Source organism: Pelodiscus sinensis, chromosome 2, assembly GCF_049634645.1.
Source record: "Pelodiscus sinensis isolate JC-2024 chromosome 2, ASM4963464v1, whole genome shotgun sequence".
Classification (NCBI taxonomy): domain Eukaryota; kingdom Metazoa; phylum Chordata; order Testudines; family Trionychidae; genus Pelodiscus; species Pelodiscus sinensis.
The window spans coordinates 177225296-177250807 of record NC_134712.1 but is presented as its reverse complement, the minus strand read 5'-3'; the positions used below and the strand labels follow the sequence as shown (position 1 = coordinate 177250807).

General features: G+C 41.7%; 1 protein-coding gene across 11 annotated transcripts in view; it reads right to left on the bottom strand.

Moving 5' to 3' along the window:
* ULK4 (unc-51 like kinase 4) overlaps window positions 1–25512 on the bottom strand; it is a 421715-nt gene that overhangs the window by 229108 nt on the left and 167095 nt on the right. For 10 of the 11 annotated variants that reach the window (XR_012901902.1, XM_025189022.2, XM_006131810.4 and 7 more), the window contains 3 exons: window positions 23673–23724; window positions 23429–23573; window positions 18491–18583 (listed from right to left, as the gene is read on the bottom strand). Coding sequence is in view for 10 of the 11 variants with exons in the window: in XM_025189022.2 (XP_025044807.2) it covers window positions 18491–18583; window positions 23429–23573; window positions 23673–23724 (290 nt within the window). In the remaining variant the exon portion in view is untranslated. The remainder of the gene's footprint in view (window positions 1–18490; window positions 18584–23428; window positions 23574–23672; window positions 23725–25512) is intronic. The other variant, XM_025189026.2, reaches the window with a different exon arrangement.

Below are 25512 nucleotides of genomic sequence, written 5' to 3'. Positions count from 1 at the left end.
TATTCAGATAGGAAAAACTTTCTGAATATACATATTAGTTAACTTCTGGAATGGATTACCAAGAAAGGCTGTGAATCCCTGTCACTGAAGGTTTTAAAGAACAGATTAGATAAACACTTGTCAGGGGTATTTGAGATTTACTTGGCACTGCCTCAGCTTGAGGGGAGGATTTAGGTCACTTCATGAGGTCTTCTGCAGCCCTATATTTCTATGATTTTAAGTTCACGTTCAACCATTACCTTGCTTAGCAATAGAGGCATATTTTCTGGGGAAAAAATGGAATTTGGAAAACCAAAACCCAGTAATTTTATTATGTGGTTTCAATCCACATTCCATTTCATTCCATTGGCACACTTCCCCAGACTTGAGAGGACATACTATTTATATCAAGGCCCAGGGGAGGGGTAGATCACAATAAAATGGCACATAAGATGATAACGCATTGCTATGGTAAAGTCTGAAAGATCGTTACTACCATGACATAAATTCAAAGAAGATACTGAAGCAGATACATGAAGAAAAAAATATCTTCAATTAGGCAAAATCTATTTGCTAGATTGAAATTTCCAAGCATGGAAGAATCAGTGATACTCCAATTGTAACCAATTGTAGGAATCACTAGGAGTATGTCTACACTGGAAAGGTTTGGCAACAAAAGAAACAAGGACATATACTTAGTATCCAGCATTATATTCAAATATTCCTGCAGAAAAGCTGAACTTGTCTACCACAAAGCAGAAAGGAGAACTATGAGGGTCAGCTATGGATTATTCCATCCTTAGTATTGTACTTCTAGTTATGCAAGAAAATAAATATTAAAAGAGAGTAAAACCCAATCCCAGATATCAAAATTGAAATGACTTCTATTTATTTCTATTATTTCCCTTCTTTAGTCTTCTGCATATTATAAGGTGATCTATCAAACTATCTTGCTGACATCACTGGTAAAGTAGTTAGTTACAGAGATGGGTGCTACAGACACCCTAAAATAGACACAAAATACCGTTAATCAATTATATAGGAGATAAAGGCTGCTAATCTGGAGAGAAGTCCCCATTCCCCTCCTAACTTTTGAAGGATATTAGAGGAGCCAGCTGTTTTGTTTCAGAATACTGCTTGTCTCCTAAACAAAGTTCTCCAAGTATTTCTACCTCAAGAAAGTTACACAGATGCAGACATAGGTGCTGACTCAATGGATATTCTGGAACTGGAGCACCTATGGGGAAAAACTGATGGGTTCTGAACACCCACCAGCATTCCCCCATTAGCTTCTCTCATACTCCAGTGCCTTCTGCCCACCAGGGGGTTAGGTATTGGTGGAGTGTGGCAGGGGTAGGGCCCTTGGCAAAACACCCCTTACACTTTTGAAACTCGGTGCCTAGGGATGCATTATTCTTCACTTCACTTCAGTTTCTGTAATTCATAGTAGAGGTTCCTCTGTTTTAGTGATAAAGCAATTCAAGTGTATTCTATTTATAAAACACGTAATAACACATCAAAATACATGCATATAACTTTAAAAACACAGTATTTGTTCAAAACAAGATAAAATTCAAGACCAACCAGCCTATTTAATTCATTGAGAGAAAAGAGTCTCAGAAAGGTTTGCTCTGCCCCATAGGTCAACTAACTAGGGTTGTTTTGCATTAGTGGGCAGGTTAATTACAGTCATGAGCCTGTAACAAACATGCTCTGATATTGGAACAGAGAAGTTTCAGGCTCTGCAATAAGTGTTACTGGAATTGCTTAGTTAGTTCCTGCTCTATAACCTTTTGCAAAATTTGAAGATTCAAGCTAAGAAGTCTATCTGTTGGAATCATTCAGCAGCTTAGTGCTAAAGAAACAATATTTATGATTATGCACAATGAATTCCAAGTACAGGCAGTCCCCGGGTAACGTACAATATAGGGACTGTAGGTTTGTTCTTAAGTTGAATCTGTATGTAAGTCGGAACTGGCATCCAGATTCAGCCTCTGAATCTGGTCACCAGTTCTGACTTACATACAGATTCAACTTAAGAACCCCAGGCGTCCCCAAGTCAGCTGCTGCTGAAACTGATCAGCAGCTGATTCCAGGAAGCCCGGGGCAGAGCAACTCTGCTTCGGGCTTCCTGTAGTCAGCCGCTGGTCAGTTTCAGCAGCGGTTAACTTGGGGATGCCTGGGGCAGAGCAGCTCGGGTGCTGCTGGGTTGGTCCAGTAGCGCGGCCACTCCTCGGCACTACTGGACCAACCCAGCAGCACCCCAGCTGCTCTGCCCCAGACGTCCTGATTCAGCCACTGCTGAAACTGATCAGCAGCGGCTGAATCAGGACTCCTGGGACAGAGTAGCTGGGGTGCTGCCGGGTTGGTCCAGTAGCGCCAAGGAGCGGTGCTGCGGGACCAACCGGCAGCGCCCCACCTGCTCTACCACAGGCCCCGGACTTTGCTCCACATCTCCCTGGTCTGCTGGGGGGGGCACTAGCTGCGTCCCCCCCAGCAGACCAGGGAGACGCGGAGCAAAGCGGCGCAGAACCCGGGGCCGGACCCGCGGGGCTTCCAGATCAGCTGGAAGCGGCCGCGGGTCCGGCCCGGGTCCTGCGCCGCTTTGCTCAGCGTCTCCCTGGTCTGCTGGCTCCCGCAGCAGACCAGGGAGATGGGGAGCAGCTTTTCTCGCCCCGGAGGAGGCGGGCAGCGGGACCAGGCGTCCCGCCGCTCCAGTCCTCCAGGGCGAGAAAATCCCCGTTCGTAACTGCGGTTCCGACGTAAGTCGGAGCCGCGTAACTCGGGGACTGCCTGTAGTTTTTTTCCCACAATCTCACCATAAGAAAATGACTTGAAGCCCACTTTTCTTTCTGCCACAGCTCTGGTTGACTAATGATTAACATCATCCTCAACTAACGACTCTGGGGAAAAAAAAAACACCCCGAAAACACAAGAATAAAATTTGATTGCAAAGACAATTTTGATGACGATCTCATTGGCCACAAATTGAAACAAGAGTTGGTAATAAAAAACAACAAACAGATGTAACAGACTTTGAGCATTAGCCTCTGGTCCATTAGAGCACCTTTTCACTGGCCCACTAACTAATCCCTCTGTTGATTTTTGGACGATTTAAGCCATTATATAGAATTTTATGTCCTACTACTCCCTGCTGCTGAAAGAAGGGTACATGATTGGACTATACCATCCATGCACCTTGACAATTCCAGGTTGCTACAGTGATTACAGGCAGTCCCCGACTTACGCGGATCCGACTTATGTCGGATCTGCACTTATGAACGGGGCTTTTCTCGCCCCGGAGCTCGCGGGCGGCGGGACCGCCCAGAGCGCAATGGTCCCACCACCGCGTCCTCCGGGGCGAGAAAAGCTGCTCCGGGTCTCCCTGGTGTGCTGGGGGGCTTTGCTCCGGGGCAAAGGAGCAAAGCCGCACGGGCAGCGGGGTCCCGCCGCCTGTGCGGCTTTGCTCAGGTCTCCCTGCTGTGCTGGGGGGGGACTCCCCCAGCACAGCAGGGAGACAGGAGCAAAGCCGCACAGGCGGCGGGACCTCTGCGCCTCCGCGGCTTTGCTCGGGTCTCCCTGGTCTGCTGGGGGGGGGGGGGGAACAGCTAGTTCGCCCCCTCCCCCCCCCCCCAGCAGACCTGGCTTTTGTTGTGGGACGCCTGGGGTAGAGCAGCTGGGGTGATGCCGGGTTGGTCCTGCGGGGACCTACCCGGCAGCGCCCCAGCTGTTCTGTCCCAGGAGTCCAGATTCAGCCACTGTTGAAACTGATCAGCGGCTGATTCCAGGAAGCCGGGGGCAGAGCAACTCTGCCTAGGGCTTCCTGTAGTCAGCCGCTGATCAGTTTCAGCAGCGGCTGAATCTGGAGCCAGTTCCGACTTACATACAAATTCAACTTAAGAACAAACCTATAGTCCCTATCTTGTACGTAACCTGGGGACTGCCTGTATTGGAAGCCAGTGGAGTCCCAAGCAAATGAGAATAGCCCTCAGCTACTCTAATGGGCTTTGCTGGATCTTGCCTAATGAAGAGTAGCCACAGGATTTGAAAGTTGCAAAACTGACTTAAGGCCTCATTTGCACATAATCCAAGAGCTGCTCCAAGTTGCAGCAGATGATCTTGCCTTTTATTTTCCTCAGGAAAAAAAAAAATTCATGAAGGTACTCCCCAGAACCGTGACTAATATAAAGATAGAAATAAATCCTTTAACTCTTCAGGGGAAGAACTGTGAACAGATTAATGTGTTTTGGGGCCCCGGTTATTTTAGAACTAATTGCTCATGTGTAGTTTTTCCAAATCTCCCACTCTTTAAATTTCTCAGCAATTCCATTTAACCTGCTTGTGGTTTCCCTCAATTAACAAAGAACTGAATTTGGGTGTTCAAGCAGCCAGGAAATGCATCTTCTTATGCTGGATATTGAAGATTTCCACCACTTTATCTCTACTTCCTTATATCTCTACCATACAACTTAAAAGGTTTACACTTTTGGGGTGGGAATATTGGAAGGGTGAGAGTGAAGAGAGAATGTGGAAGATTTGTATGAGGTAAGGGCCATATCATAATGCTTTCTAAGAACTACAAAAGTCTGGTGTGGTTGAACTACTGGAGGAGTTATTCTACAAAATAGCTTTGAAATGCTGATAGTAATTTTTTGCCATCTTTCATTACATGATGAACTATGAAGAAAAGAGGATTACAGGAAAATAGGTTATTCTTAAATTGGGCACATGAGGTTGTGGGGGATTCAAGAGTTAAAAATTAAATTGTCATACTTGAGATATTTTTGTTTATAATACTGTTTTATTATATTCCCTCTCAAGTTTTGTTTACTATATAACAGTCAATGGCTTGAATACTAACTACAACTATCTACCTACCTGTAGGAACAAATAAACAAGTACTTTTAAAAAAGTAAAATAATAAGCAGATTTTTACTGATCTACTGATGCTGGTGTTTAGCTATAAGATATCAGATACTGAATTGCTAAGTTTCCTGTAAGCATATGCTGAAATGAAAGAGGCTTATTTTGAGTCTCCAAATAAACTCAAAATTTCTCTTTATTCATATTTTATTAGAAGGGTCACTGCAAAAAGCAGTCATTGTGCCAAGGAATTCAGAGTTCTTACTCTCATTTCTGATCAGTTTTTTTTAATTGTACAGCATGTCAGGAAACTATTAGTTTGCCTTTTAACAGTTCTGAACCACAAATGCAGATTTATAAAGTAACAAGTCTAGACTAGGAAAAGCTTGGCAACCCCACAAATCCAAAATAACTTCTATTTTAACCTCTATTTTTATTTGTTTTTAAAAAATGCTCACTTTACATAATTCAGATCTTTGTGATTTAATTAGAAAGATAGTAGGGTGGGGTTTTTTGTTGTTGTTTTTTTTAATAAATATTCCTCTCCATGCTGGAATCAAAGTATATCCTCATGGTACCCCTTCATTCTCCATTTCAATTTCTCATAATTTCCTGTCACTTTACTTTCTTTAATATTACCAAAATGTTTACTATTCCATATAAATATTTTAACAGTAATGAATAAAATTAAAAAACCAAGCAATGTTACTTCTCCTGAAAAAAAACAAAACAAAATTAGTCACATAGCATCTGCCCCTAACATCTCATATCCATGAGAATGGAGTAGTTGCTCAACATTAATTATGCAGAACAAGAGGAAAACACAAAAGTAAGTAAAATCTAAGTGAGAAAAGAAATACCCTTGTCACAGCTACTACATGCCACAGACTGTGTTCTGCATGTACTACATAGCAACATAAAACCTCTTTCTTAGTGGAATTATATTGGGTTCCTGTTTCTTTGAGTACTAAATATAAGATTCTCTCATTTTTAAACACAAATTACAAGTACTTTAGCTTCTCACTAGAAAGTTGGATTTTTTTTTATTTTTTTTGCATTTAAAACTTTTGGGTATTTTCTCTTAGGAGCATAATCTTCTGGAATTTTTCCAGAAAGACTGTTATAAATTCCATTGCAAAATATAGTTGTGACTGAAATGTCTGTTTTTATTTTTGCCAAGGGTCAACTGAACTTTTGCCCTAGACAGAAATCTAAGCTTGGCTTTGACCAAAAGGAAATTTTAAAATAAAACTTCTCTCTGGCCCCTCTTCACAACTGGTTCCTGTCTTTCTTGATTCTCTTATATTAGTTTCTTAACTCCCTAGCATAAAATCTCACCCCACTGATTTCAACAGCATCACAAGTTCATCCAGGATGATCTTCTCTATGCTGTTTCCCGTGTTGTAGAGATGCATGTTTAGAATGGCTGAAAACTCAACACACAGTATTTATGAAAATTAGGAATTGTAATGCACTGCACTATACCTTTTCAGGTTGACTAATGACAGGAAGAGTGCTCAGAAATACACAGCTACACATCTCAATATTTTGAGGATTTTTACCAATGCGTGTTGAGATCAAGTTAAATAGTTATTTTCTTCTAGCCTATTCCTATAAAACCTGACCATTGGGAAATAACAGGTTCTGCTTGATTCTATGCTGCAGGATACAAAAGAATTATAATCTTGCCAGGTGCATTCTACCATTAATTCCAGTTTGTGCAGTGGCGTATTTTTATATGGACACATTGATCACTCAGAGGCTTTTCTGTTCAACTCAGTGTGAAACCATCCATCACTAAAGGCTCAAATCAGAAAACAAAATATGCTGGCTCCCACAGTATGGAAACCCACATGAAGTCAAGGAAGTTATGACTGGCAAACCTGATGGGCTACAGATGCCAGCTACAGTTTGTTATATGCTGTGAATTTTACAGACTTCCCTTTTTGGTATCTGTAGTAATAAAGCTATCAACTTCAGAGACTTGCTGTGATCTTTGCCAAGAATAATAACTGCTCATGTGCTCCAAAGCAAAAGCACCTAGAACTTTGTGGAAAATCTTAATAGGAACTCATACTAAAAGGGTTAAGAAAAAATGCAAATATTCATTAAAAGAAATGTGTTCCTGGAATGTCTATATAAATCACAGTATTAATTTATAAAACTCTTGACATCAGAGGAAATAAAACAGTGCTGTTTAATTATGGTCAAGTGGTTAGATTAATTTTTGTTAAACCTCACTTTCATATCTCAAATTTCAAAAATTACACTGAATTGAAACACTTTTCATTTCAATCACTTCATCTTACTTCAAAAACTTAAAAAAAATATTAGGATCCATAAAATTCTTCAATTTAAGTATAGAAAATAAAGTTCACTAGTTATCACAAATGGAACAGATGAAAGAGTCTGAGAAAATTTAGCCCCCTTAAGGATTCTAAAACATTTACTATATAGCTTTTTGTTGTCAAGGACAAAATTACTTTTTTGATGTTTTTGCCAGGATGTGACGGTATATTTTGGCAATGTACGCATCTGTAGCTAATGGCACATTTTCAACTAAATTAAAATAGCAGCTGTTCAAAGATCAATAACAACTTAATATTTATTTTATTAGAAAAAAAGGTTATGACTATTTAAGATTTGTATCCAAATGGAAATCAAAACTATAAAAAAAATATTTGTATCTAGTGTTTCTCAGGTTCACAAGGCTTTTCAGAGAATTACAATAAAATGTTAATCTGTCTCATACATTTTTGTTTAATTTACATGCAACATTTTAGTGAAGTTGAATGTAAATTCACTATAAGACAATGTTCATTTTCAGTTTGTACTTTAACAGAAACATTGATTGTTTTCCAAATTTATAAAATTACCTAGGATAAAATTTTCATGTGAACACATTCAAGACATATATAATTGTGCCCCTCCAATGTCACTACATGAGAATTAAGGATGTGTTAATATTTCCACTACGTGTGTAATTATTTTCAGAAGCCTTTTTTATAAATGGACTATTTGAAACTTTACACTTGCAGTTTGGAAGCCTGAAACTTGGACAAATGTTTACAGTCCACATTTGATGCAATTGCCTTAAAGTCTGAAATGATCAAAATCAGTTAAATAATTTTGTTTAGTATAGAGAAGCAAAGTCACAGGCAGCTTTTAAAAACTTCAGCCACATAACTAAAAAACATATTACTACCTCTTGCAACTCTTACTTGTTCTGGATGCCCTTATATAGATAATCCTATTCCTAGAACTATTTGAGCATGTAAAGATGGCAGGATTAAGCTCTCTAATAATATAATTAAAATGAAATTTTGTGGGAAATCAGTCTTTAGGGTGAAATTAATTCTTTTATTCTTATCCATAAGAGATGAAAGAGCACTGCAGTGCCCAAGCAAGCTGCCATGCTGCCACTGACCATGAAATAGATCCAAGGTAGCAAATAGACCACCTTCAGCTACCAACTTCCCACATGCTTAAAATTAGTACAGGTCGACTTCTCTAGGCCAGCACCCTTGTAACCTGACCAGTACACCAAACCAGAAAATCTGCTGAACAATGGAAGGTCAATATAGTCTAGCAGCATTACCAACACTTCCACTGCTTACTCGGCTCTTAGAAGACATTTAGGGTTAAATTAGAACTAAATAACGGAGTCTATATCAAACCCACAGCTTTCACTGAATGGAAGCAAACCAAGAATAAACACAGAGGAAGCAACTAGGGTATAGAGAGCAGCTGACTTACAAAGAAAAACTTAGAAGTTTGGGAGTCAAGGACCATATGGAATTAATAAATTCCACTGGGTCCCTGCTGCCTGCCTTTATCTGATTCTGCATGCTATGTGATTCTTCCAACACATCTGGTATTCGGCAGAAGTTAGGAACTCTTCCTGCCCCCTTGCTCACAATGTATGACAAGCATTTAAAAAATGTATAACTTTAGGAAATTCCCAGACAAAATACATCATTAAGATGGAGAGAAGGGGGAAATACACATCTGTAACTTAAGGATAGAAAGAAAGAATGTGGTAGCTATCAAAAAACAACAATTACAAACATAAAATTCAGAGGTGACTGTGCATTTTTACTTTTTAGATCTCATCTCTAGTGGCATGCACACTCACCTCTGAAGGACAGGAAGACCACTGAAGAAGTAGTAAGAAAATATTGCTTAGGCATCCAGGCAATTTTAATTCTGCACTATAATGATGTCCTTTCCCCCCTTTTTTGTTTTTACTTTTTCATAAGTACATTGTAAGATACTTTCTATCTCGGGGTGGGGAACCAAAGGTCTGGGGGCTGGACCCCAGCTTGGCTGAATCTGTCCCTAGGTTCAGGGCTCTCCCCCTGTGTTGGGGAACCCACACTGGTAAGGGGTTAGGTTTTTTGTGTTTGTTTCTCACTTCTATGCAGCCTATGGCTGATTTTTCTGTAGATCAGTGGCTCCCAACCCAAAAAAGGTTCACCACTCCTGTTCTATGTAAACAAAATGTGAAGGTCCTTAAGACATCTGCAGCCCACAGATATAGATATCTTAAGTTTTGAAAAGCCACCATACTACTACTGGCCTCAGCAAGGCAGTTAAGCACACAAGCAGCCTCACTGAAATCAGTGGGATTACTCACATGCTTGAAAATTAGATTTATGAGTAATTACTTTGCTGAACTGGGACATAACTGGAATCATACCAACTTATGGTCATTTTTTTCTACAAAATGTATAAGACAGAGATCTATACTTGTACACATCTAAGATTTCCATATTTTGAAATGTTTAGATCCAAGTTTATCTTTAATTCTGAAATGTATAGGCTTGTAATGGAGGGTTTTTTTTTATAACTACATGATTTTAAAATTACTAATGTATATACTGTCAGCCTGAACTCCAGCTTCACGTGCATTTTGTGAGTGAGAACACATGATAAAATGTGTAGTTATATTGTGTACTCTTATTGATGACACAAAACGCCTAATGTCTTGAACCAAGTGAGACATTCATAACCAAAGACCATTCAACATAAGTTTCCCTCAACAAGAAAAAACTTCAATTGGATTAAAATTGCTCAGTGCAACTCCAAATATATTGTAATAGTCAGCATATTTGTATTATCTACAAAATATGCAAAAAGTGGTATCTAAGCAGCTCAACAAAACTAATTCATCATCTCTGGGTTACCTTGATATCTGACTAAAAATTCCAGTGGACTAGTGAAATAATTATGGATAGCAGCTCAGGGAGAGAATTGATTAAAAATCACAAATAGACATTGTCTAACTATATCATGCCAATAAATATGTCTTTCATATTCAGTTTAATTCATAGCCAGAGAAACCAAGAAGTACCTAATTATATTGCACTTGTACTGCACAGACTTCAGACACTTAAATCAGATTTCAGTCTGCTGTGCAACCATTTGTTCCCAATGTGAGTTCAGGAGTTCAATTTCTTCAACAATTTCTTACCCAAATAGTCTTTCAAAATTAATTAATAAAAACCCTAACCAAATGCATTATTTTCAATTGTGCAGAGATGAATTTAATTAGTTCAAGTTTGCTTTTCTTTAGCATCAATTTCTGATTTTAGTTTAACTAATTATCAATCTCAAAATGGCATAAAGTAAACTCTGCTAATTAACATGGTTAAGGATTTTAACCTACCATAAAACTTACAAAATTGTGAACAAAGTAACATAGGGGGGGAAAAAAACAATTTTGTGAAAGACTCTAATGCTCTTAAGGGCTTAACAGCATTGGTTGAAGCAGGCATGGAGTTGGTAGGTAATAATCAAACTTGCAACCAAAGCTTTTCCTGGTAATATCTGTGGTACTCTGTCTTGAGAAAAGAATGATGCAGCTTGGCACAGTTGTCAAACTGTGGTAGTTTTATGATGTGAAAAAAATGAGGATTTAGATGACACCACCTGACTTATTTGCATCTGTACCCTACGTAACATCAAACCTGGGTGTTCAAGGATAAAAGGTTTACTGTGAAATCCAGGATGGCCCTCAAATCCTCTCAGCTTTCTGGATTACTTATTTTATTTTACTACTTCATTGCTGAAAAACTTAAACAATGAAACAAGACCTTAAAAAAAGATTTTTGTTTCTAGGAATGTTTATATGTTCAAATTTCTAAGCAGTAAATGTGCTCATTAAAAACATTTGTAACAGTGCTCACAGCTTTCATCATTGGAAGAACAGGAGGCTTATTACATGGGAGCCATAGTTCTGCCACATTTTTAAAGTGGTGTTACAATAATTATCCTACATACTAACTTGAAGATTAGATGGAATGCAATATGTTCCATAACAACAGATTGTTACAACTATTCTATTGGTGCAGTGAGAGGAGGGATTTTAGGATATTTTCCCTTAACATTTAAAATATTTGGGTTCTCCCCCCCCAAAAATGCATAATGTATTTTACCAATATTTCATTGTACCTCTCTAAGTCAATACATGAAACATCCAATCATGTTTGAATGTCTGTACATTTTATGTAAAGCAAATTATTTATAATATACTAAGCTAACATGAAATCAGGGAGTCAGTAGAATAATTTTACCCTGAAGCTATGCAGTGATCAAAAAAGAATATGAATCCAAGATTTTTTTTTTTTTTAATGTTGAGCCTTAAGGCTTTTTAACTTGTAGAACTACAGTGTGAGGAAAAAGTGGTGAAGTAGTTCATTTAAATTGATCATAGTTTACTTAGCTCTGATCTCACAATTCTAATGCAGAGTTAAAATCAGAGGAATAGGGTAAGAAAGAGGTATTCAAGAACAGTAAAGTAGAGATTAGGTGATTTACCTCTGCAACCATGAGCAACCATTCCCTATGAAACCATGAGCTGTTTGTAAGAAAATAACAAACCCGGAGACAGCGGTGCCGAAGAGGTGTGGCTCTGCACCGGGGATTGGTACCGGCTCCGGCTTTGGGACGGTACCGAGCAGTGTGGTCTCGGTGGTAAAGGCGTCGTTATTGGAGAAGATGTGGGTGCCAACGTGCATCCCGGCACCGAAGTGCTAGGAGGTGGATTATTGGTACAGGACTTTTTTGGTGCCGAGCCCCGTGCCATTTGGTGTTGCTTCGGTGCCGAGCGCTCTCTAGATGGCGCCGTCGGTGCCGAGGACGGCTTAGGTGTCATAGCGGTCAGTGCCGAGGATATAGTTGGAGCCGGAGAGAGTCCAGTTTTTGACCCCGCAGAAGAAGAGTGGGTAGGGGGTTGGTCTTTTTCCATACCCTTAGTCGGCTGAGGCGGTCTAGGGAAGGAAGGCAAGTCCTCTGAGGAGGGACGGAGCGACTTCTCATATAGGAGAGTCGTCAGTCTATTGGCTCTGTTGTGGCGTGCCCTCGCTGTCAATTTAGAGCAATGCAGGCACTTTTGTGTCTGGTGTGCCTCCCCAAGACACTTAATACAGGTGGAATGTCCATCGGACGCCGGCATGGCATCCCGACATGTCTCGCAATGTTTGAAGCCCGGCGAGCCGGGCATGAAGGGTTGAGGAACAAGTGGCAAGCCTCAACGAGAGAATTTTTTTTTTTTAAAGAACTAGTGGGGGGGGGGAGGGGGGTTCGAAAACTTGGTTGATGAGGTAACTAGGGGGTAAAACGAAGAATTTAACTGTTTTCTTCCCACAGAAATAGGGCAAAGAGAGGGCTCCATCTGCTGCTGAGGACGGTAGAGAAGGAACTGAGGAGCTGCGCGCGCAGGGGCCCCTTCAGTCCCAACGACACTAGAGGGCGCTACGGCGCCTGTGCGCTGTGGCAGAAACAGCTAGAAAAAGTCCCCAGTCGCCGGCGCAAGGACGCACCAGCACCCAGAGTGGAGCACCCACAGGGACCACTCGAAGGAGAATGCTACTTTCTATTAAGTATTAAACCAATAACATAAAAAGATGCTCAGCAGTGTAAATAACAGAAAAAACCCACAAGAATCCTTTCTCTGATATCAGCATTGAATTCCAAATAAAAAATATGAATAGTTAATAAAGATATACTGTAACACCTAGACAACCACTAGCCACCATCCAGCAATGTCAGGATCAAAAAAATAACATTACCCAACTTTAAACAGATTACTAAGATGTGTTAGCATCCAATAGTTTACCTTTCAAAAACAGTTAGATACACACACTTTTTCAAATGAAAAGAGCTTATGATGGTGAGCTACAACAGTGCTCTGATAACCAAAGCCTGAGCTACAGTGATATTTTATGAATTGTAATAAATAATTAGAAGCTCAATGAATATATTTCAATATAAAATGGTGCTATATATTCAAAATAAATATAATCCTGTAGTGGTAGAAATAGGATTTATACAATAAAATTGCAGTTAAGTACTGTATTTCCAGTATTCAAACTGTTCAAAATCTCAAGGCACTCAAGCAATTTTCTATTGCTAAATTTTAATCTATTTAGGGTGTAGCAACAATACTCGTGGTAGGACTGAAAAGGATAATAAGAAGGTATAAAAGGGAGTGTTTTAATCTAAGCTGTTAAAGAAATATTATTAGGAAAACAAATTGTTTTTTTGCCCCTATTGCTCATTTCAATCAATGAAAGAAAGGAAGACTGCAACTTAAGAAACCACTCCCTACATATAATTGCTTCAGAAACCATCCAACAGATTCTCACTTCAGTTTTATACTACAGGTTGGACCTTCCTGGTCCAGCGCCTTTGGGACCTGACCAGTTCCAAAGGAGGGAGTTTGCCAGACCAGGGGAGGTTGTCCCCTTTGCCAGGCTCCACTGTCCCTGGGATACCAGGCTCCCAGTTCCTCAGCCTGTCCTGGGGCTACTGGGTCTCCTCTGCCCCAAGGCTGCTAGACCCCACAGCCCCAGGACCACTGGAGCTCAGCTGCTCCGGGATGCTGGGGCTCTGCTGCTGTGCACCACCAGGGCTCTAAGCTGCCGGGGCTCCTGGCCACCAGGACTCTGCTGCCCTGAAGTTGCTGGGGCTCCGCTGCCTCAGAGTCACTGGGGCTTTGCTGATCGTGAGCTGCCAGAGCTCCATAGCCAGCCCCAGGGCCACCAGCACTCCACAGCCCCTAGACTTCTCCAGGACGCCAGGACTCTGCTGCCCGGAACCGGGGCTCTCTGGTCCAACTACATCCATGGTCCTGCCAGACCACGGACGTTACTGAACCAGAAAGTCCCCGACCAAAGAGGTTCAACCTGTACTAACTCCACTGAGGTCAGTGCAGCTATTAACAACTTAGTGCAAGTAAGTGTAGAACCTATGCTTGTCTTTACTACTCAGTAGATCAACGCTGCAGTGATCGATCCACCAACAAACAATTTGTTCTGCCTGGGTAGAGTGCTTTCCCATCCACACCGGTACTTCACCAGAATAAGAAGAGTAGATAGAGGCCACAGGAGAGCAGCCCCTGCTGACCTTACCACATAGAAGGAACTGCAATAAGTTGACTTCAGCTATAGTATTCATTTAGCTGAAGTTGTATAATTTAGATTGATGGAGGGACAGAGTGTAGACCAGTTCATTCTATAACAAGCCTAAACCCAGAGCCATTACTGATATAGGACACGTGTGCAACAACTGTTTACAAACACCAGTGTATATTTTCTAAAATTAATCTCTCCAGTGAGAGCAGACTTATAAACAGCATTTGACTATTTCATATCAATTGTTCCATCTCTGTGTCAATCTTCAAAAACTGAAGAAAAGGAGGCATGTAAAGACTACATCAATTTTAGTTCTCTGTAGTGGAATTTTCTGCCACAGAGACACCCTATTACCAAAAAACAAAACAAAACACCAAAAGTACTCTAAAAGTCCAATAATTTTGATACAGAGTCAGCAGCACGGGGCAGCAACAGCCCCTGTCCATGAGAAGTTTGAGCTCCCCCTGGACAGAGGCTGCTCCACATCCCATGGAGAAGCCTCTGTCTGCAGGGAGCTCGGATCTCCCGTAGTCAGGGACTGCTGCTGCAGAGCAGCCTCTGTCGGCGGCAAGCCTGGGCCTGCTGTGGACAGATGCTGCTCCATGGCAGCCTCCCCTTCTCCTCACTCTCTGCACTGCTGCCTAGTGTGTGTGCAGGAGAGATTGCAAAAGACTTGAAAAGGACAAATATAGTGCCCATCTATATAAAGGGAAATAAAAACAACCCAGGAAACTAGAGAACAGTCAGTTTAACTTCTGTGCCAGGAAAGATAATGGAGCAAGTAATTAAGGAATTCATCTGCAAACATCTGGAAGATAATAAGGTGATAGGTAACAGCCAGCATGGATTTGTTAAGAACAGATCACGTCAAACCAATCTGATAACTTTCTTTGATAGGATAACAAGTCTTGTGGATAAGGGAGAAGTGGTGCATGTGGTATACCCAGATTTTAGTAAAGCATTTGAAACGGTCTGGCATGATCTTCTTATCAATAAACTAGGGAAATACAACCTAGATGGGGATACAATAAGGTGGCTACATAACTGAATGGACAACTGTTCTCAGAGAGTAGTTATTAACGGCTCACAACCATGCAGGAAGAGCATAAAAAGTGGGGTTCCGCAGGGGTCTGTTTTGGGGCCAGTTCTGTTCAATATCTTCATCAATGATTTAGATATTGGCATAGAGAGTACGCTTATTAAGTTTGCAGATGATACCAGCTGGGAGGGGTTGTAAGTGCTTTGGAGGATAGGGTCATAATTCAAAATGACCTGGACAAACTAGAGAAATGGTCTGAGGTAAATAGGATGAAGTTTAATAAGGACACATGCAAAGTGCTTCACTTAGGAAGGAACAAACTGCTTCACACATACAGAATGGGAAGTAATTGTCTAGGAAGGAGTATTGCAGAAAGGAATCTAGGGGTCATAGTGGACCACAAGCTAAATATGAGTCAGTGTGACACTTTTACAAAAAAAGCAAACATGATTCTGGGATGCATTAACAAGAGTGTTGTGAGGAAGACACAAGAAGTCATTCTTTCGCTCCACTCTGCACTGATTAGGCCTCATTTGGAATATTGTGTCCAGTTGGCACCACATTTCAAGAAAGATGTGGAAAAATTGGAGGCGTTCCAGAGAAGAGCAACAAAAATAATTAAAGGCCTAGAAAGCATGTCCTGTGAGGGAAGACTGAAAGAAATGGGCTTGTTTAGTCTAGAAAAGAACAGACAGAGGGGACATGATAGCAGTTTCCAAGTATCTAAAAGGCTGTTACAAGGAGGAGGGAGAAAAATTGTTCTCCTCAGCCTCTGATGATAGGACAAGAAGCAATGGGCTTAACCTGCAGCAAGGGAGGCTTAGGTTGGACATTAGGAAAGACTTCCTAAATCTCAGGGTTGTTAAACACTGGAATAAATTGCCTAGGGAGATTGTGGAATCTCCATCACTGAAGATATTTAAGAGCAGTTTGGATAGACATCTATCAGAGATGACCTAGATAGATGGTGCTTGGTCCTGCCATGAGGGCAGGGGACTGGACTAAATGATCTCTCAAGGTTCCTTCCAATTCTAATATTCTATGATTCTATCCCTAAAGAAAACCAGCAGTTTAAAAAGTGGTAATTTGCCTTTCATGGATGAAAGATAATATCTTAGAGCATATAGAATAGCAGAAAAGATTCATGAAAGAAATAATCATCACAAAATGATATTTTCAAACAACTAAAGAGTTGGGAATCAAACAACACATCGATATTTTAAAACTTCAGTGCTTAAATTAGATATCTAAATTCATAACAGTCTGATTTTTCAGAAGCACTGAACACCCAAGGCTTCACACAAATTTTAAGGGAGCTATGAATATTCAGAACTTATGAAATTAGGCTACTTGTCAACTGTCTAAATATGGATTAATTTAAGCATCCAAGATTGTTTTGATCAGAACTTTGCATCATGGGACTTTGTCCTGCTGCTTGGAAGAAAAGGGGTCGTTGTCTATAGAAGACTCCCTCTGCAAATGATGACAGAGGGGATGGAAGGAGAAAGTTTATCTGGATGGAAAAGGGAGGAACAGGAAGTAGCTGGACCATGTGTGTGTTAGTGTGCATGCAGGTGAATGCATGTGTCTGTATGGGGATCCTGATCTTTCAGGTGACCAGAAGGTGGGTAGAGAAGCTTTCTCTTACGAATCGGGCTAGCAAGACTGATTTAGTCACAGCTTGATGGTATATTATGTTAACTGTAAGCAATTTGGTTTTAAAAGGTTCAGAAACATACATCAGAGGGGTAGCCGTGTTAGTCTGAATCTGCAAAAGCGACGAGGAGTCCTGTGGCACCTTATAGACTAACTGAAGTGCCATACAGAAACATACAGAAACCCTATTTGTTACAGTCATTACATTATTGGTAGAATTCACAAGACAATGATCAGAAATGAAGAATGAAATGAAATGCTCACTTTTCAGCAGCTAGTGAGGGAAAAGAAATTTCATAGAATCATAGAACTGGAAGAGACCTCAGAAGGTCATCAAGTCCAGCCCCCTGCTCTAGGCAGGACCAATTCCAAATAAATCAACCCGGCCAGGACTTTGTCAAGCCGAGACTTAAACACCTCTAGGGATGGAGACTCCACTACTTTCCTAGGTAACCCATTCCAGTGCTTCACCACCCTCCTAGTGAAACAGTTTTTCCTAATATCCAACCTGGACCTCTCCCACCACAACTTGAGACCATTGGTCCTTGTTCTACCATCTGTCACTACTGAGAACAGCCTCTCTCCATCCTCTTTGGAACCTCCCTTCAGGAAGTTGAAGGCTGCTATCAAATCCCCCCTCACTCTTCGCTTCTGCAGACTAAACAGACCCAAGTCCCTGAGCCTTTCCTCATAAGTCATATGCTTCAGCCCCCTAATCATTTTGGTTGCCCTCCGCTGGACCCTCTCCAATGTGTCCACATCCTTTTTGTAGTGGGGGGCCCAGAACTGGACACAATACTCCAGATGCGGCCTCACCAAAGCCGAATAAAGGGGAATAATGACATCTCTGGATCTGCTGGCAATGCTCCTCTTAATGCAACCTAATATGCCATTAGCCTTCTTGGCTACAAGGGCACACTGTTGACTCATATCCAGCTTCTCATCCACTGTAACCCCCAGGTCCTTTTCTGCAGAACTACTACTTAACCGGTTGGTCCCCAGCTTTTAACTATGCTTGGGATTCTTCCGTCCCAAGTGCAGGACTCTATACTTGTCCTTGTTGAACCTCATCAGATTTCTTGTGGCCCAATCCTCCAATTTGTCTAAGTCATTCTGGACCCTATCTCTGCCCTTAAACGGAGATTTCAGAATTATTAGCCTATGTAATATGATTGCGCCATATGTAATATTTTACACAGAGTAAGATAAATTTATGTATTTGTACAGTACATTCAGGAACTGTTTTTTTAATTTCCATTTATATTTAACTGTGCTAAAAGATAATTAATATAATCCAGCACATATAAAACTGTAATACAGCAGACTTCAGATCAAAAACTATTCCTTACAAACCTTCTACCTGTAGCAAATACACTAAGTATGAGAAAAGTATTTTCAGTGACCAGATCTGTGTTTCTACACAATCTCATCAGTATGAATTGCACTTACATCTATATAATTCATAATTTCTAACAGAATAGCGAATAAGGATGAAATGAGAAAAATTCTAATTAGAAAGAAAACGTAATTGTGTTACCTAGTAAGAGCAGGGCTATGTTCAGTCAGAGCTACCAACAGTTTCAGGGCATATACTGGTACTGGGTCAGGTGCCATTAGTATATGCTCATATCTGCAATGAAAAAGAAAAAGTATAGTGAAAAGCCAGTAATATTTTATACAAAGCAGCTGATAGATTATATGAACTTGGCAACTCTGCAACACAGCCAGAAAGTGCCAAGGGAACGATAGCATTGGCAGGCTCCTGAACTAATGAAGTCAGGGACTAAAGGGCAAATCAGAATGAAGGCCTGGTATGGAGATAGTAGGTGCTGGTGCTTCCATCCTTAGCACCAGATTCAATGGATGCCCCATAGCTAAACCTGAAGTCAATAGAATGAGCTCTTGCTGATCTCAGAGCAGGAGAAGGGACGGGTTGAATAGACTTGCTTCATCCCATCTACCGGAAGGAGTATGATACCGATCAGCATTCCTCTCGGAAGGTGATGAAAAGTTTCGTTTGACCATGGCATGGCCCCCTTTAGTCTTATGGGATCTGTTTCTCACCACATTGAAGGAGGGAAAATGGCTTCTCTTCCTCATGGGAAAACAACAGGGTCCCAATGTGGAGAAGTATTACTTGCTGGTTACACAAATGAACATCAATCAGACAAGGGCCTTAGTGGTGAAGCAGACCTCAGGGCCTGCTTAAGGAAGTGCTGCTTCAGCTCTAAGACTCTCACCACTGGAGTTTTCTTGATGTTTTCTAAAGATGAGACACTACAAGTACCCTACGTGGAGATCACAACTGGTGATAACCCATCCCCACAATGGACAGTGCTTGAACCCTGATTAGGGTAGCCAGATATCTGTCTTTTTTTTTAACCAGAATGTCCACATAAAAAGGGACCCTGGGAGCTCCAATCGGCACTGCTGATGGCCTATTAAAAGTCCATTTACTGGCAGGGGACAAGAAAGGGGTCTGCAGCAAAACTCTCTCTAGAATTCAGGGGTGGTGCAAGCCCTAGAAGGCAGTGGGATCCAAGCAGAGGGGCTGGGAAAGGCAGTTGGCTGGAGCCAGCAGGGTTAAGCCCAGGCAGCAGCCATCATGGTGGCCAGGGACTCTCTGTAGAATAGGCTGTGTGGCCTTTAAAAAATGCTTTCATCCTCCTCCCTGCCAAGCCTGCTACTCACCGGCTCATGGGATCAGAAAAAGGAGGTGGCTCAGCCAACGCCAGGGGGGAGGCGCAGGGGGAGGAAAAGGCAGGACAACTGCTGCCACCTGCCCCATAGCCTGCTCCCCAGGGACTGCTGCACTAGGCTTGTCTCATGACCATGTGACCAACAGGTAAGTGGCTGCGAGCTTGTCAGTCTCCTCCCAGGGATGAATGGGCTGCAAAGAAGCATAGGGCTACACTTGGGCTGCTCTCCCTAGGAACAGATCACAGGAGAGTTGGTGGCAGCTGGCTGTGGAGGTCCCAGCCAGTGGCCAGGCTGGGGGAGTTGAAGGAGAGAAGCTGGGGGTCATTGCAAATAAAGGGGGTAGAGGGCAAGGATAAGGAAGGGGCCTGCAGCAGTGCTCTCGTTGGAACTACTGTGATTTGGGCTCCACTGGGGAGCAGTAGAACAGGGCAGCAATGAGATGTGTGGGGTATCACTTGTGGGGAATTCTCTCCCTCTCTTCCCTCCATTCTAAAGAAAAGGAAAACATTTGTCCTCAATACACTAGCCAAGACATGTCTTCAGGGTTCATGGCAGACAAAGCTGTTTTTGAGGCCTGAGAAATGCTAGGGCAGTGCTGGTGTGGCTGTTATTTAAGGGGCTACCTGGAGCCTTCACCCCAAATCCCCTCCTATGCCCCAACCTCCTACCCCAGCCTGGAATCTCCTCCTGCACTCCAAACCTTTCATCCCTACTCTAAAGCCTGCACCCCCATTCAGGTGAAAATGAGTGAGAAAAGAGAAGAAAGCGAGCGAGGGTAGGGCCTCAGAGAAGGGACATGACCTCGGGGCAGTAGGCAGGGCAAGGGTATTTGGTTTTCTGCCATTAGAAAGTTGGCAGAGAACTACTCAAACTCACACTGAACTAAACCTAAATTGCCACAAGAAAAATTCTCAGACAACTCAGACTGAAAATGTGACGTGAGCACACCTCACTGAGCTCTGACTCTAGCTGCAGGAGGTAAGAAAGCAGTGAGGGAGATTGGGGTAGCGCTGCCCTTACATAAGGGGTGGAGAACCTTTTTTGGATCCGGAGCCACAGATCCACAGAAAAATCAGTCGGGTGCCACCACCCACAAGTAAGAAGCAATCCTCTTTCCCCACCCCACCCCCCAAAAAAACCCTCACTGATTTGGCTCCCCAAGAGAAAGGGAGAAAAACGACACTTGCTTCTCTCTTGCAACTTGGGGTGCCAGGGTTCCCTAGCATGCTGAGACTCAGGGCTTTCCCACAGGGCAGGATTAACTTTTCTGGGGGCCTAGAGCTAGAATATTTTTGTTGGGACACCATAGGCTCTGAGGTGGGCCAAAAATGAGAGGGTTCAGTGCATGGCAAGGCAGCCTGGAGACGGGGATTTGGGTTCCGGGCAAGAAGTATGGTGCAGGAGGAGGTTGAGGTACAGGATCTGGATGAGAGGAAAGGTGCAAGAGAGGACCGGGAATTGGGGTGTTTATCTGGTGCAGCTCCCAGTGGAACACAGGTAGTTCTGCACTGCTTTTCACTTGCAGGCACTTCCCATGCCGCTCCCAGTGGCTGTGATTACTGGCCAATGGGAGCGATGGGGGGGGTAGAGCCTGGCCTTGTTTCCCCAGGAGAAGATCGAGAGAACGACAGCACATAGAGCCACTAACTCTCCCTCCCAGGTAGAGTCAGCCACATAGGCGCTTTAGTGCCATCTCCCCACTACTCTCCCCACAGTAGGAAGCCAGCACTCATGCTGCAGCCATGTGGGGGGTACTCAGGCTCAGAGACTCGCTGTGGGACTGGAAAACCAGCTTGCCCTGTTGCAGGTGGCAGAGAAGCCTGAAGCCTCATCGGCCAAGTCAAGCCAGGATCCAGATCCTGCAAGAGAAAGGCTAGGGCAGCAGGATGGATACCCCTGGGCAAAGATCTTCGGCTTTAGTGCGCTGGATGCATGCATGCTTACATAAAATAAATAGCTGCACCTACTCAAAGAAAAGCTGTTCTTAACTCATTAGCTAGGAAAAGATAGATTTGAGGGAAATTTTTGTCTTGTTCTAAGAGCTATAGGGAGTATCACTGAGATGCAATCTTAGGCTATGACTACACTGGAGGGTTATTGCGCAAGTATGGCAGTTTTTGCGCAAGAATCCGCAGAGCGTCTACACTGCCCGCCCACTCTCGTGCAAGGAAATGTACAATAAGGCGTGATAAGAGACGGCTCCCTAAACAAGAGCTACTCTCTTTTTTAACAGGTGTAAGCCCTCTTGCGCAGGAGCTCTTGTGCAGGCGGGCAGTGTGGACCCTCAGCAGGGATTTCTTGCGCAAAAAAGTCCTATGGCTTAAAAGGCCATCAGCGCTTTCTTGCGCAAGAAAGCATCCACACGGCCATGGGCACTCTTGTGCAAAAGCACAGCTCACACATGGCAGTGTGGACGTTTTCTTGCGCAAGACTTCTTGCTCAAGAACCCTTGCGCAAGATGTTCTTGTGCAAGAACCCGCCCGTGTAGACATAGCCTTAGTGTCCCACAGATGTTCTGTTTGTGTCACTGACACTCTATTCTCTGGAACCCCCATATTCACAATTGCCAAATGATTATGGTCAGTTTTGTACAAAGTATGTATTGTGAGGTATCATTTAAGTTTTAATTTGCTGAACATTAATAGCCTGTTGGATTCTGTGTAATGTCATTTTATGCGAAGTTATGAAGTACTGCTATCTAGGTTAATGAAATATGTTGTGAGGATGAGGCAACTATCACTGACCAGACATGCATTGATGGCTCTTCAAGAACACTCTGTTATCCCAGAGACTCCTCAGTGACATCATGTATGCAATGAGGGCTGCCTAATCCCCACTTCACAGCAAATATCTCTCTAGTTTCTGGAAGCAAGTATGAGAAAGGGACAATGACATTGCTTGGCCTTTCTCCTCCCAGATCTCAACACTTGGAAGATTTTCTGGAAAACAAAGACTTTGGACTGGGGAGATTAGCGCTAGGCTGAAAGGGAATACGGCCTTCGTGTTAAGGATTATGAGCTGTCTGCAACATTCATTAGGGTGAGAAAAGCTGTTTGATTCAAATCTTGCTTAATTTGTTAAAGTTAGACTTTAGACTGTCCATTTATTTTTATTTCTTGTGTAACCAATTTTGCTCTGAATGCCTGCTAATTATATCACTTAAAATCTTTGTGCAGCTAATAAATCTGTTTTATATGTTACCTAAAACAGTGTGGATTTGGCTGACATGCTTAGAGAATCTCAGTGCAGGTTAACCAGGGAGGATGCACATTCATTGCCTTTTTTCAGAGTGGAGAACTAATTAACCAAGTTGTACTATCCCAGGGAGTCTTGAGCAGTGTAAGATGACACATTTCTGGGGTGCAAGGCTGGGGGGACTGGCTAGTATCTTTGTTATGATTCATAAATGAACTCAGATAGCATTCCTGCAATTTAGCTGGGTGTGGGTTCCACATACTGATGGCTGAGTGGTCACAGTGCCAGAAGGGGTTTGCTGTTTGTCACCGGCATCGCACTATGTGAAACAGTTCAGTCTGGAGAGTTTAGGGGGCACAGCAGTCCCACATTCCAAGTTGTACCTCAGGGATCCCATCATAAGTAATAAATGGATTTGACGGGCAAACATCTGGCAGAAAAATCTGACACACCAGTTTATCATTATTTATTACTATTTTAGTTTTACTGTTTAAATCAAAAGGTACTTTTAAAATAAATATACAGTCAAAATGGATTGGGCATCAAATGATTCCCCTTTAAGCAGCAGTACTGTACTTACTGAGGCAGCAATGAATCTCTAATGAGACACAGAAGCTTGTTGTTTGAGTCAAGGCTCTCCTCTTTCTCTTCAGCCATGACCTCGTGGCTCACAAGCAGTGATGTGGTTTCTGAAAGCAACCGCAAGCTGAAGATTCTCCATTCCACTTGAAAATAAATGTGCCAAGAATGTGACCACACTGAAGTCTAATTAAAACAAAATGTGGAATTCATGGACATTTTAGTTGATGTGGCCATATACTTACCATTCTGGCTATGGACCAAAGAAACTAACGGTGGAAGGATATAGTCCACAGCCTAAAACAGAGCATTAAATAAATATGGTTTAGATCATTCAGAAAGAAAAAAAATAGAACTCATATAATTATGTTTATTCTACTATTAGAGTCTTTGATCAAAGGGATGAGCAATCCTAGAAATTCATCCATAATCACACTTATTAGACCACCAAGAGAACTTTGCTCTAGTAAATCACTATAAAGTCGTAGAGGACAATATCTGTATATGAAAAACAGTATAATCAATGTTGGACAGTTTACTGATAATTCTTTTTGTTTAAAAAGCAGAATCTGATGCTTATATTAGATATTAAAGAAGCTAAAATAGAATTATCAATTGTATTAATCCCCATGCTCCAGATAATAAACTAATTATCTGATGGGGTTAGGAAAGAATTTCTTCCGATGATATTTGAAGTACACTGTGGCAGTTTCATACCCTGCACACTGAAACATTTATCACCATCAATTTCAGAGATACTTCAAATAGATTAACCATTGGTTCTTTCCAATACAGTAATACATAGGTTCCCATTAAGATTCAGTTTTAGAGGCTGAACTCATGAATTTTGATAAAGAATATATTCCAATAAAATGTTTCCATATTCCCTAGAGTCACTGAGCAATGTTCCAATCTGATGTATCCAGTTATCTATTTAGTGGGATGACAACTTATTTTCATACCCAGTTTTAAGTAAATTCAGCTTTTAAAAAGCAAATATATATAGGGAATGGATAATGCAACAGGAGCAGAGACAAAACAATCAGAAGCAATACAAAACAATAAACTGATTTTGAGCATCCAGGGCAGGTTACAGATACTAAAACTGAGAAATTAATGTTACTACTTAATCATTTCAGTAAACTACACAAATTAAATAATGAAGAACTTTCAAAATAACACCATCACAAAAATATAGTGAAAACAAATGATTTCACCATACCACCATAAAACAGGCTTCTCAATTGCTTTGAACAGAATGCAAGATATGATGCTATAAAATATTTGTGGTCAGTTTCTTAGTGTAAATCAGTTTACTTTCACTGAAGTCAACTTATACCAGATGAGGATCTTGCTCCATATTATTTATGTTTATTTGAATGTTATATAGCACATTACAATGGTTAACAATTCTTTGGAGAATAATCATTTAATTTTTAAGTATTTATTAAAATTTAATAATTGTGATAGACCCAGACCAATTGATTACCAAAGTCTGAAAGAAGGTAAAGCAAAATACAGGACTATGTAGTCCTGTATTTTGCTTCAGCTACACCAGACTAACACGGCTACATTTCTATTACTATTCTGAAATAAGGTAGATTTCCTGACCCCTGGGTGAACAGTTTTCTGTTCCCTGAGGGAACGTCTACACTGCAGGGCTTAACTCGAAATAAGCTACACAAATTGAGCTACATCAATTGCATATCTTATTTTGAAATAGCTTATTTTGAAATTGGGAGCATCTATAGAGCATTTATTCGAAATAGAGCGTCCGTGCCAATCTTGACGCGGTTTTGAGCAAGAAAGCCCCGATCACCATTTTTGCCATCGGGGCTTTTTTGCACAAAACAGTTTTTAGCTGTCTACACTGGCCCTCTTGCGCAAAAGCATTTGCGCAAGAGGGCTTTTGCCCGAACAGGAGCAGCATAGCATTTCTGCAAGAACACTGACAATCTTACATTAGATTGTCAGTGTTCTTGTGGAAATTCAAGCGGCCAGTGTAGACAGCTGGCAAGTTTTTCCAGAAAAGCGGCTGATTTTCCGGAAAAACTTGCCAGTCTAGATGCAGCCTGAGGGTTACAG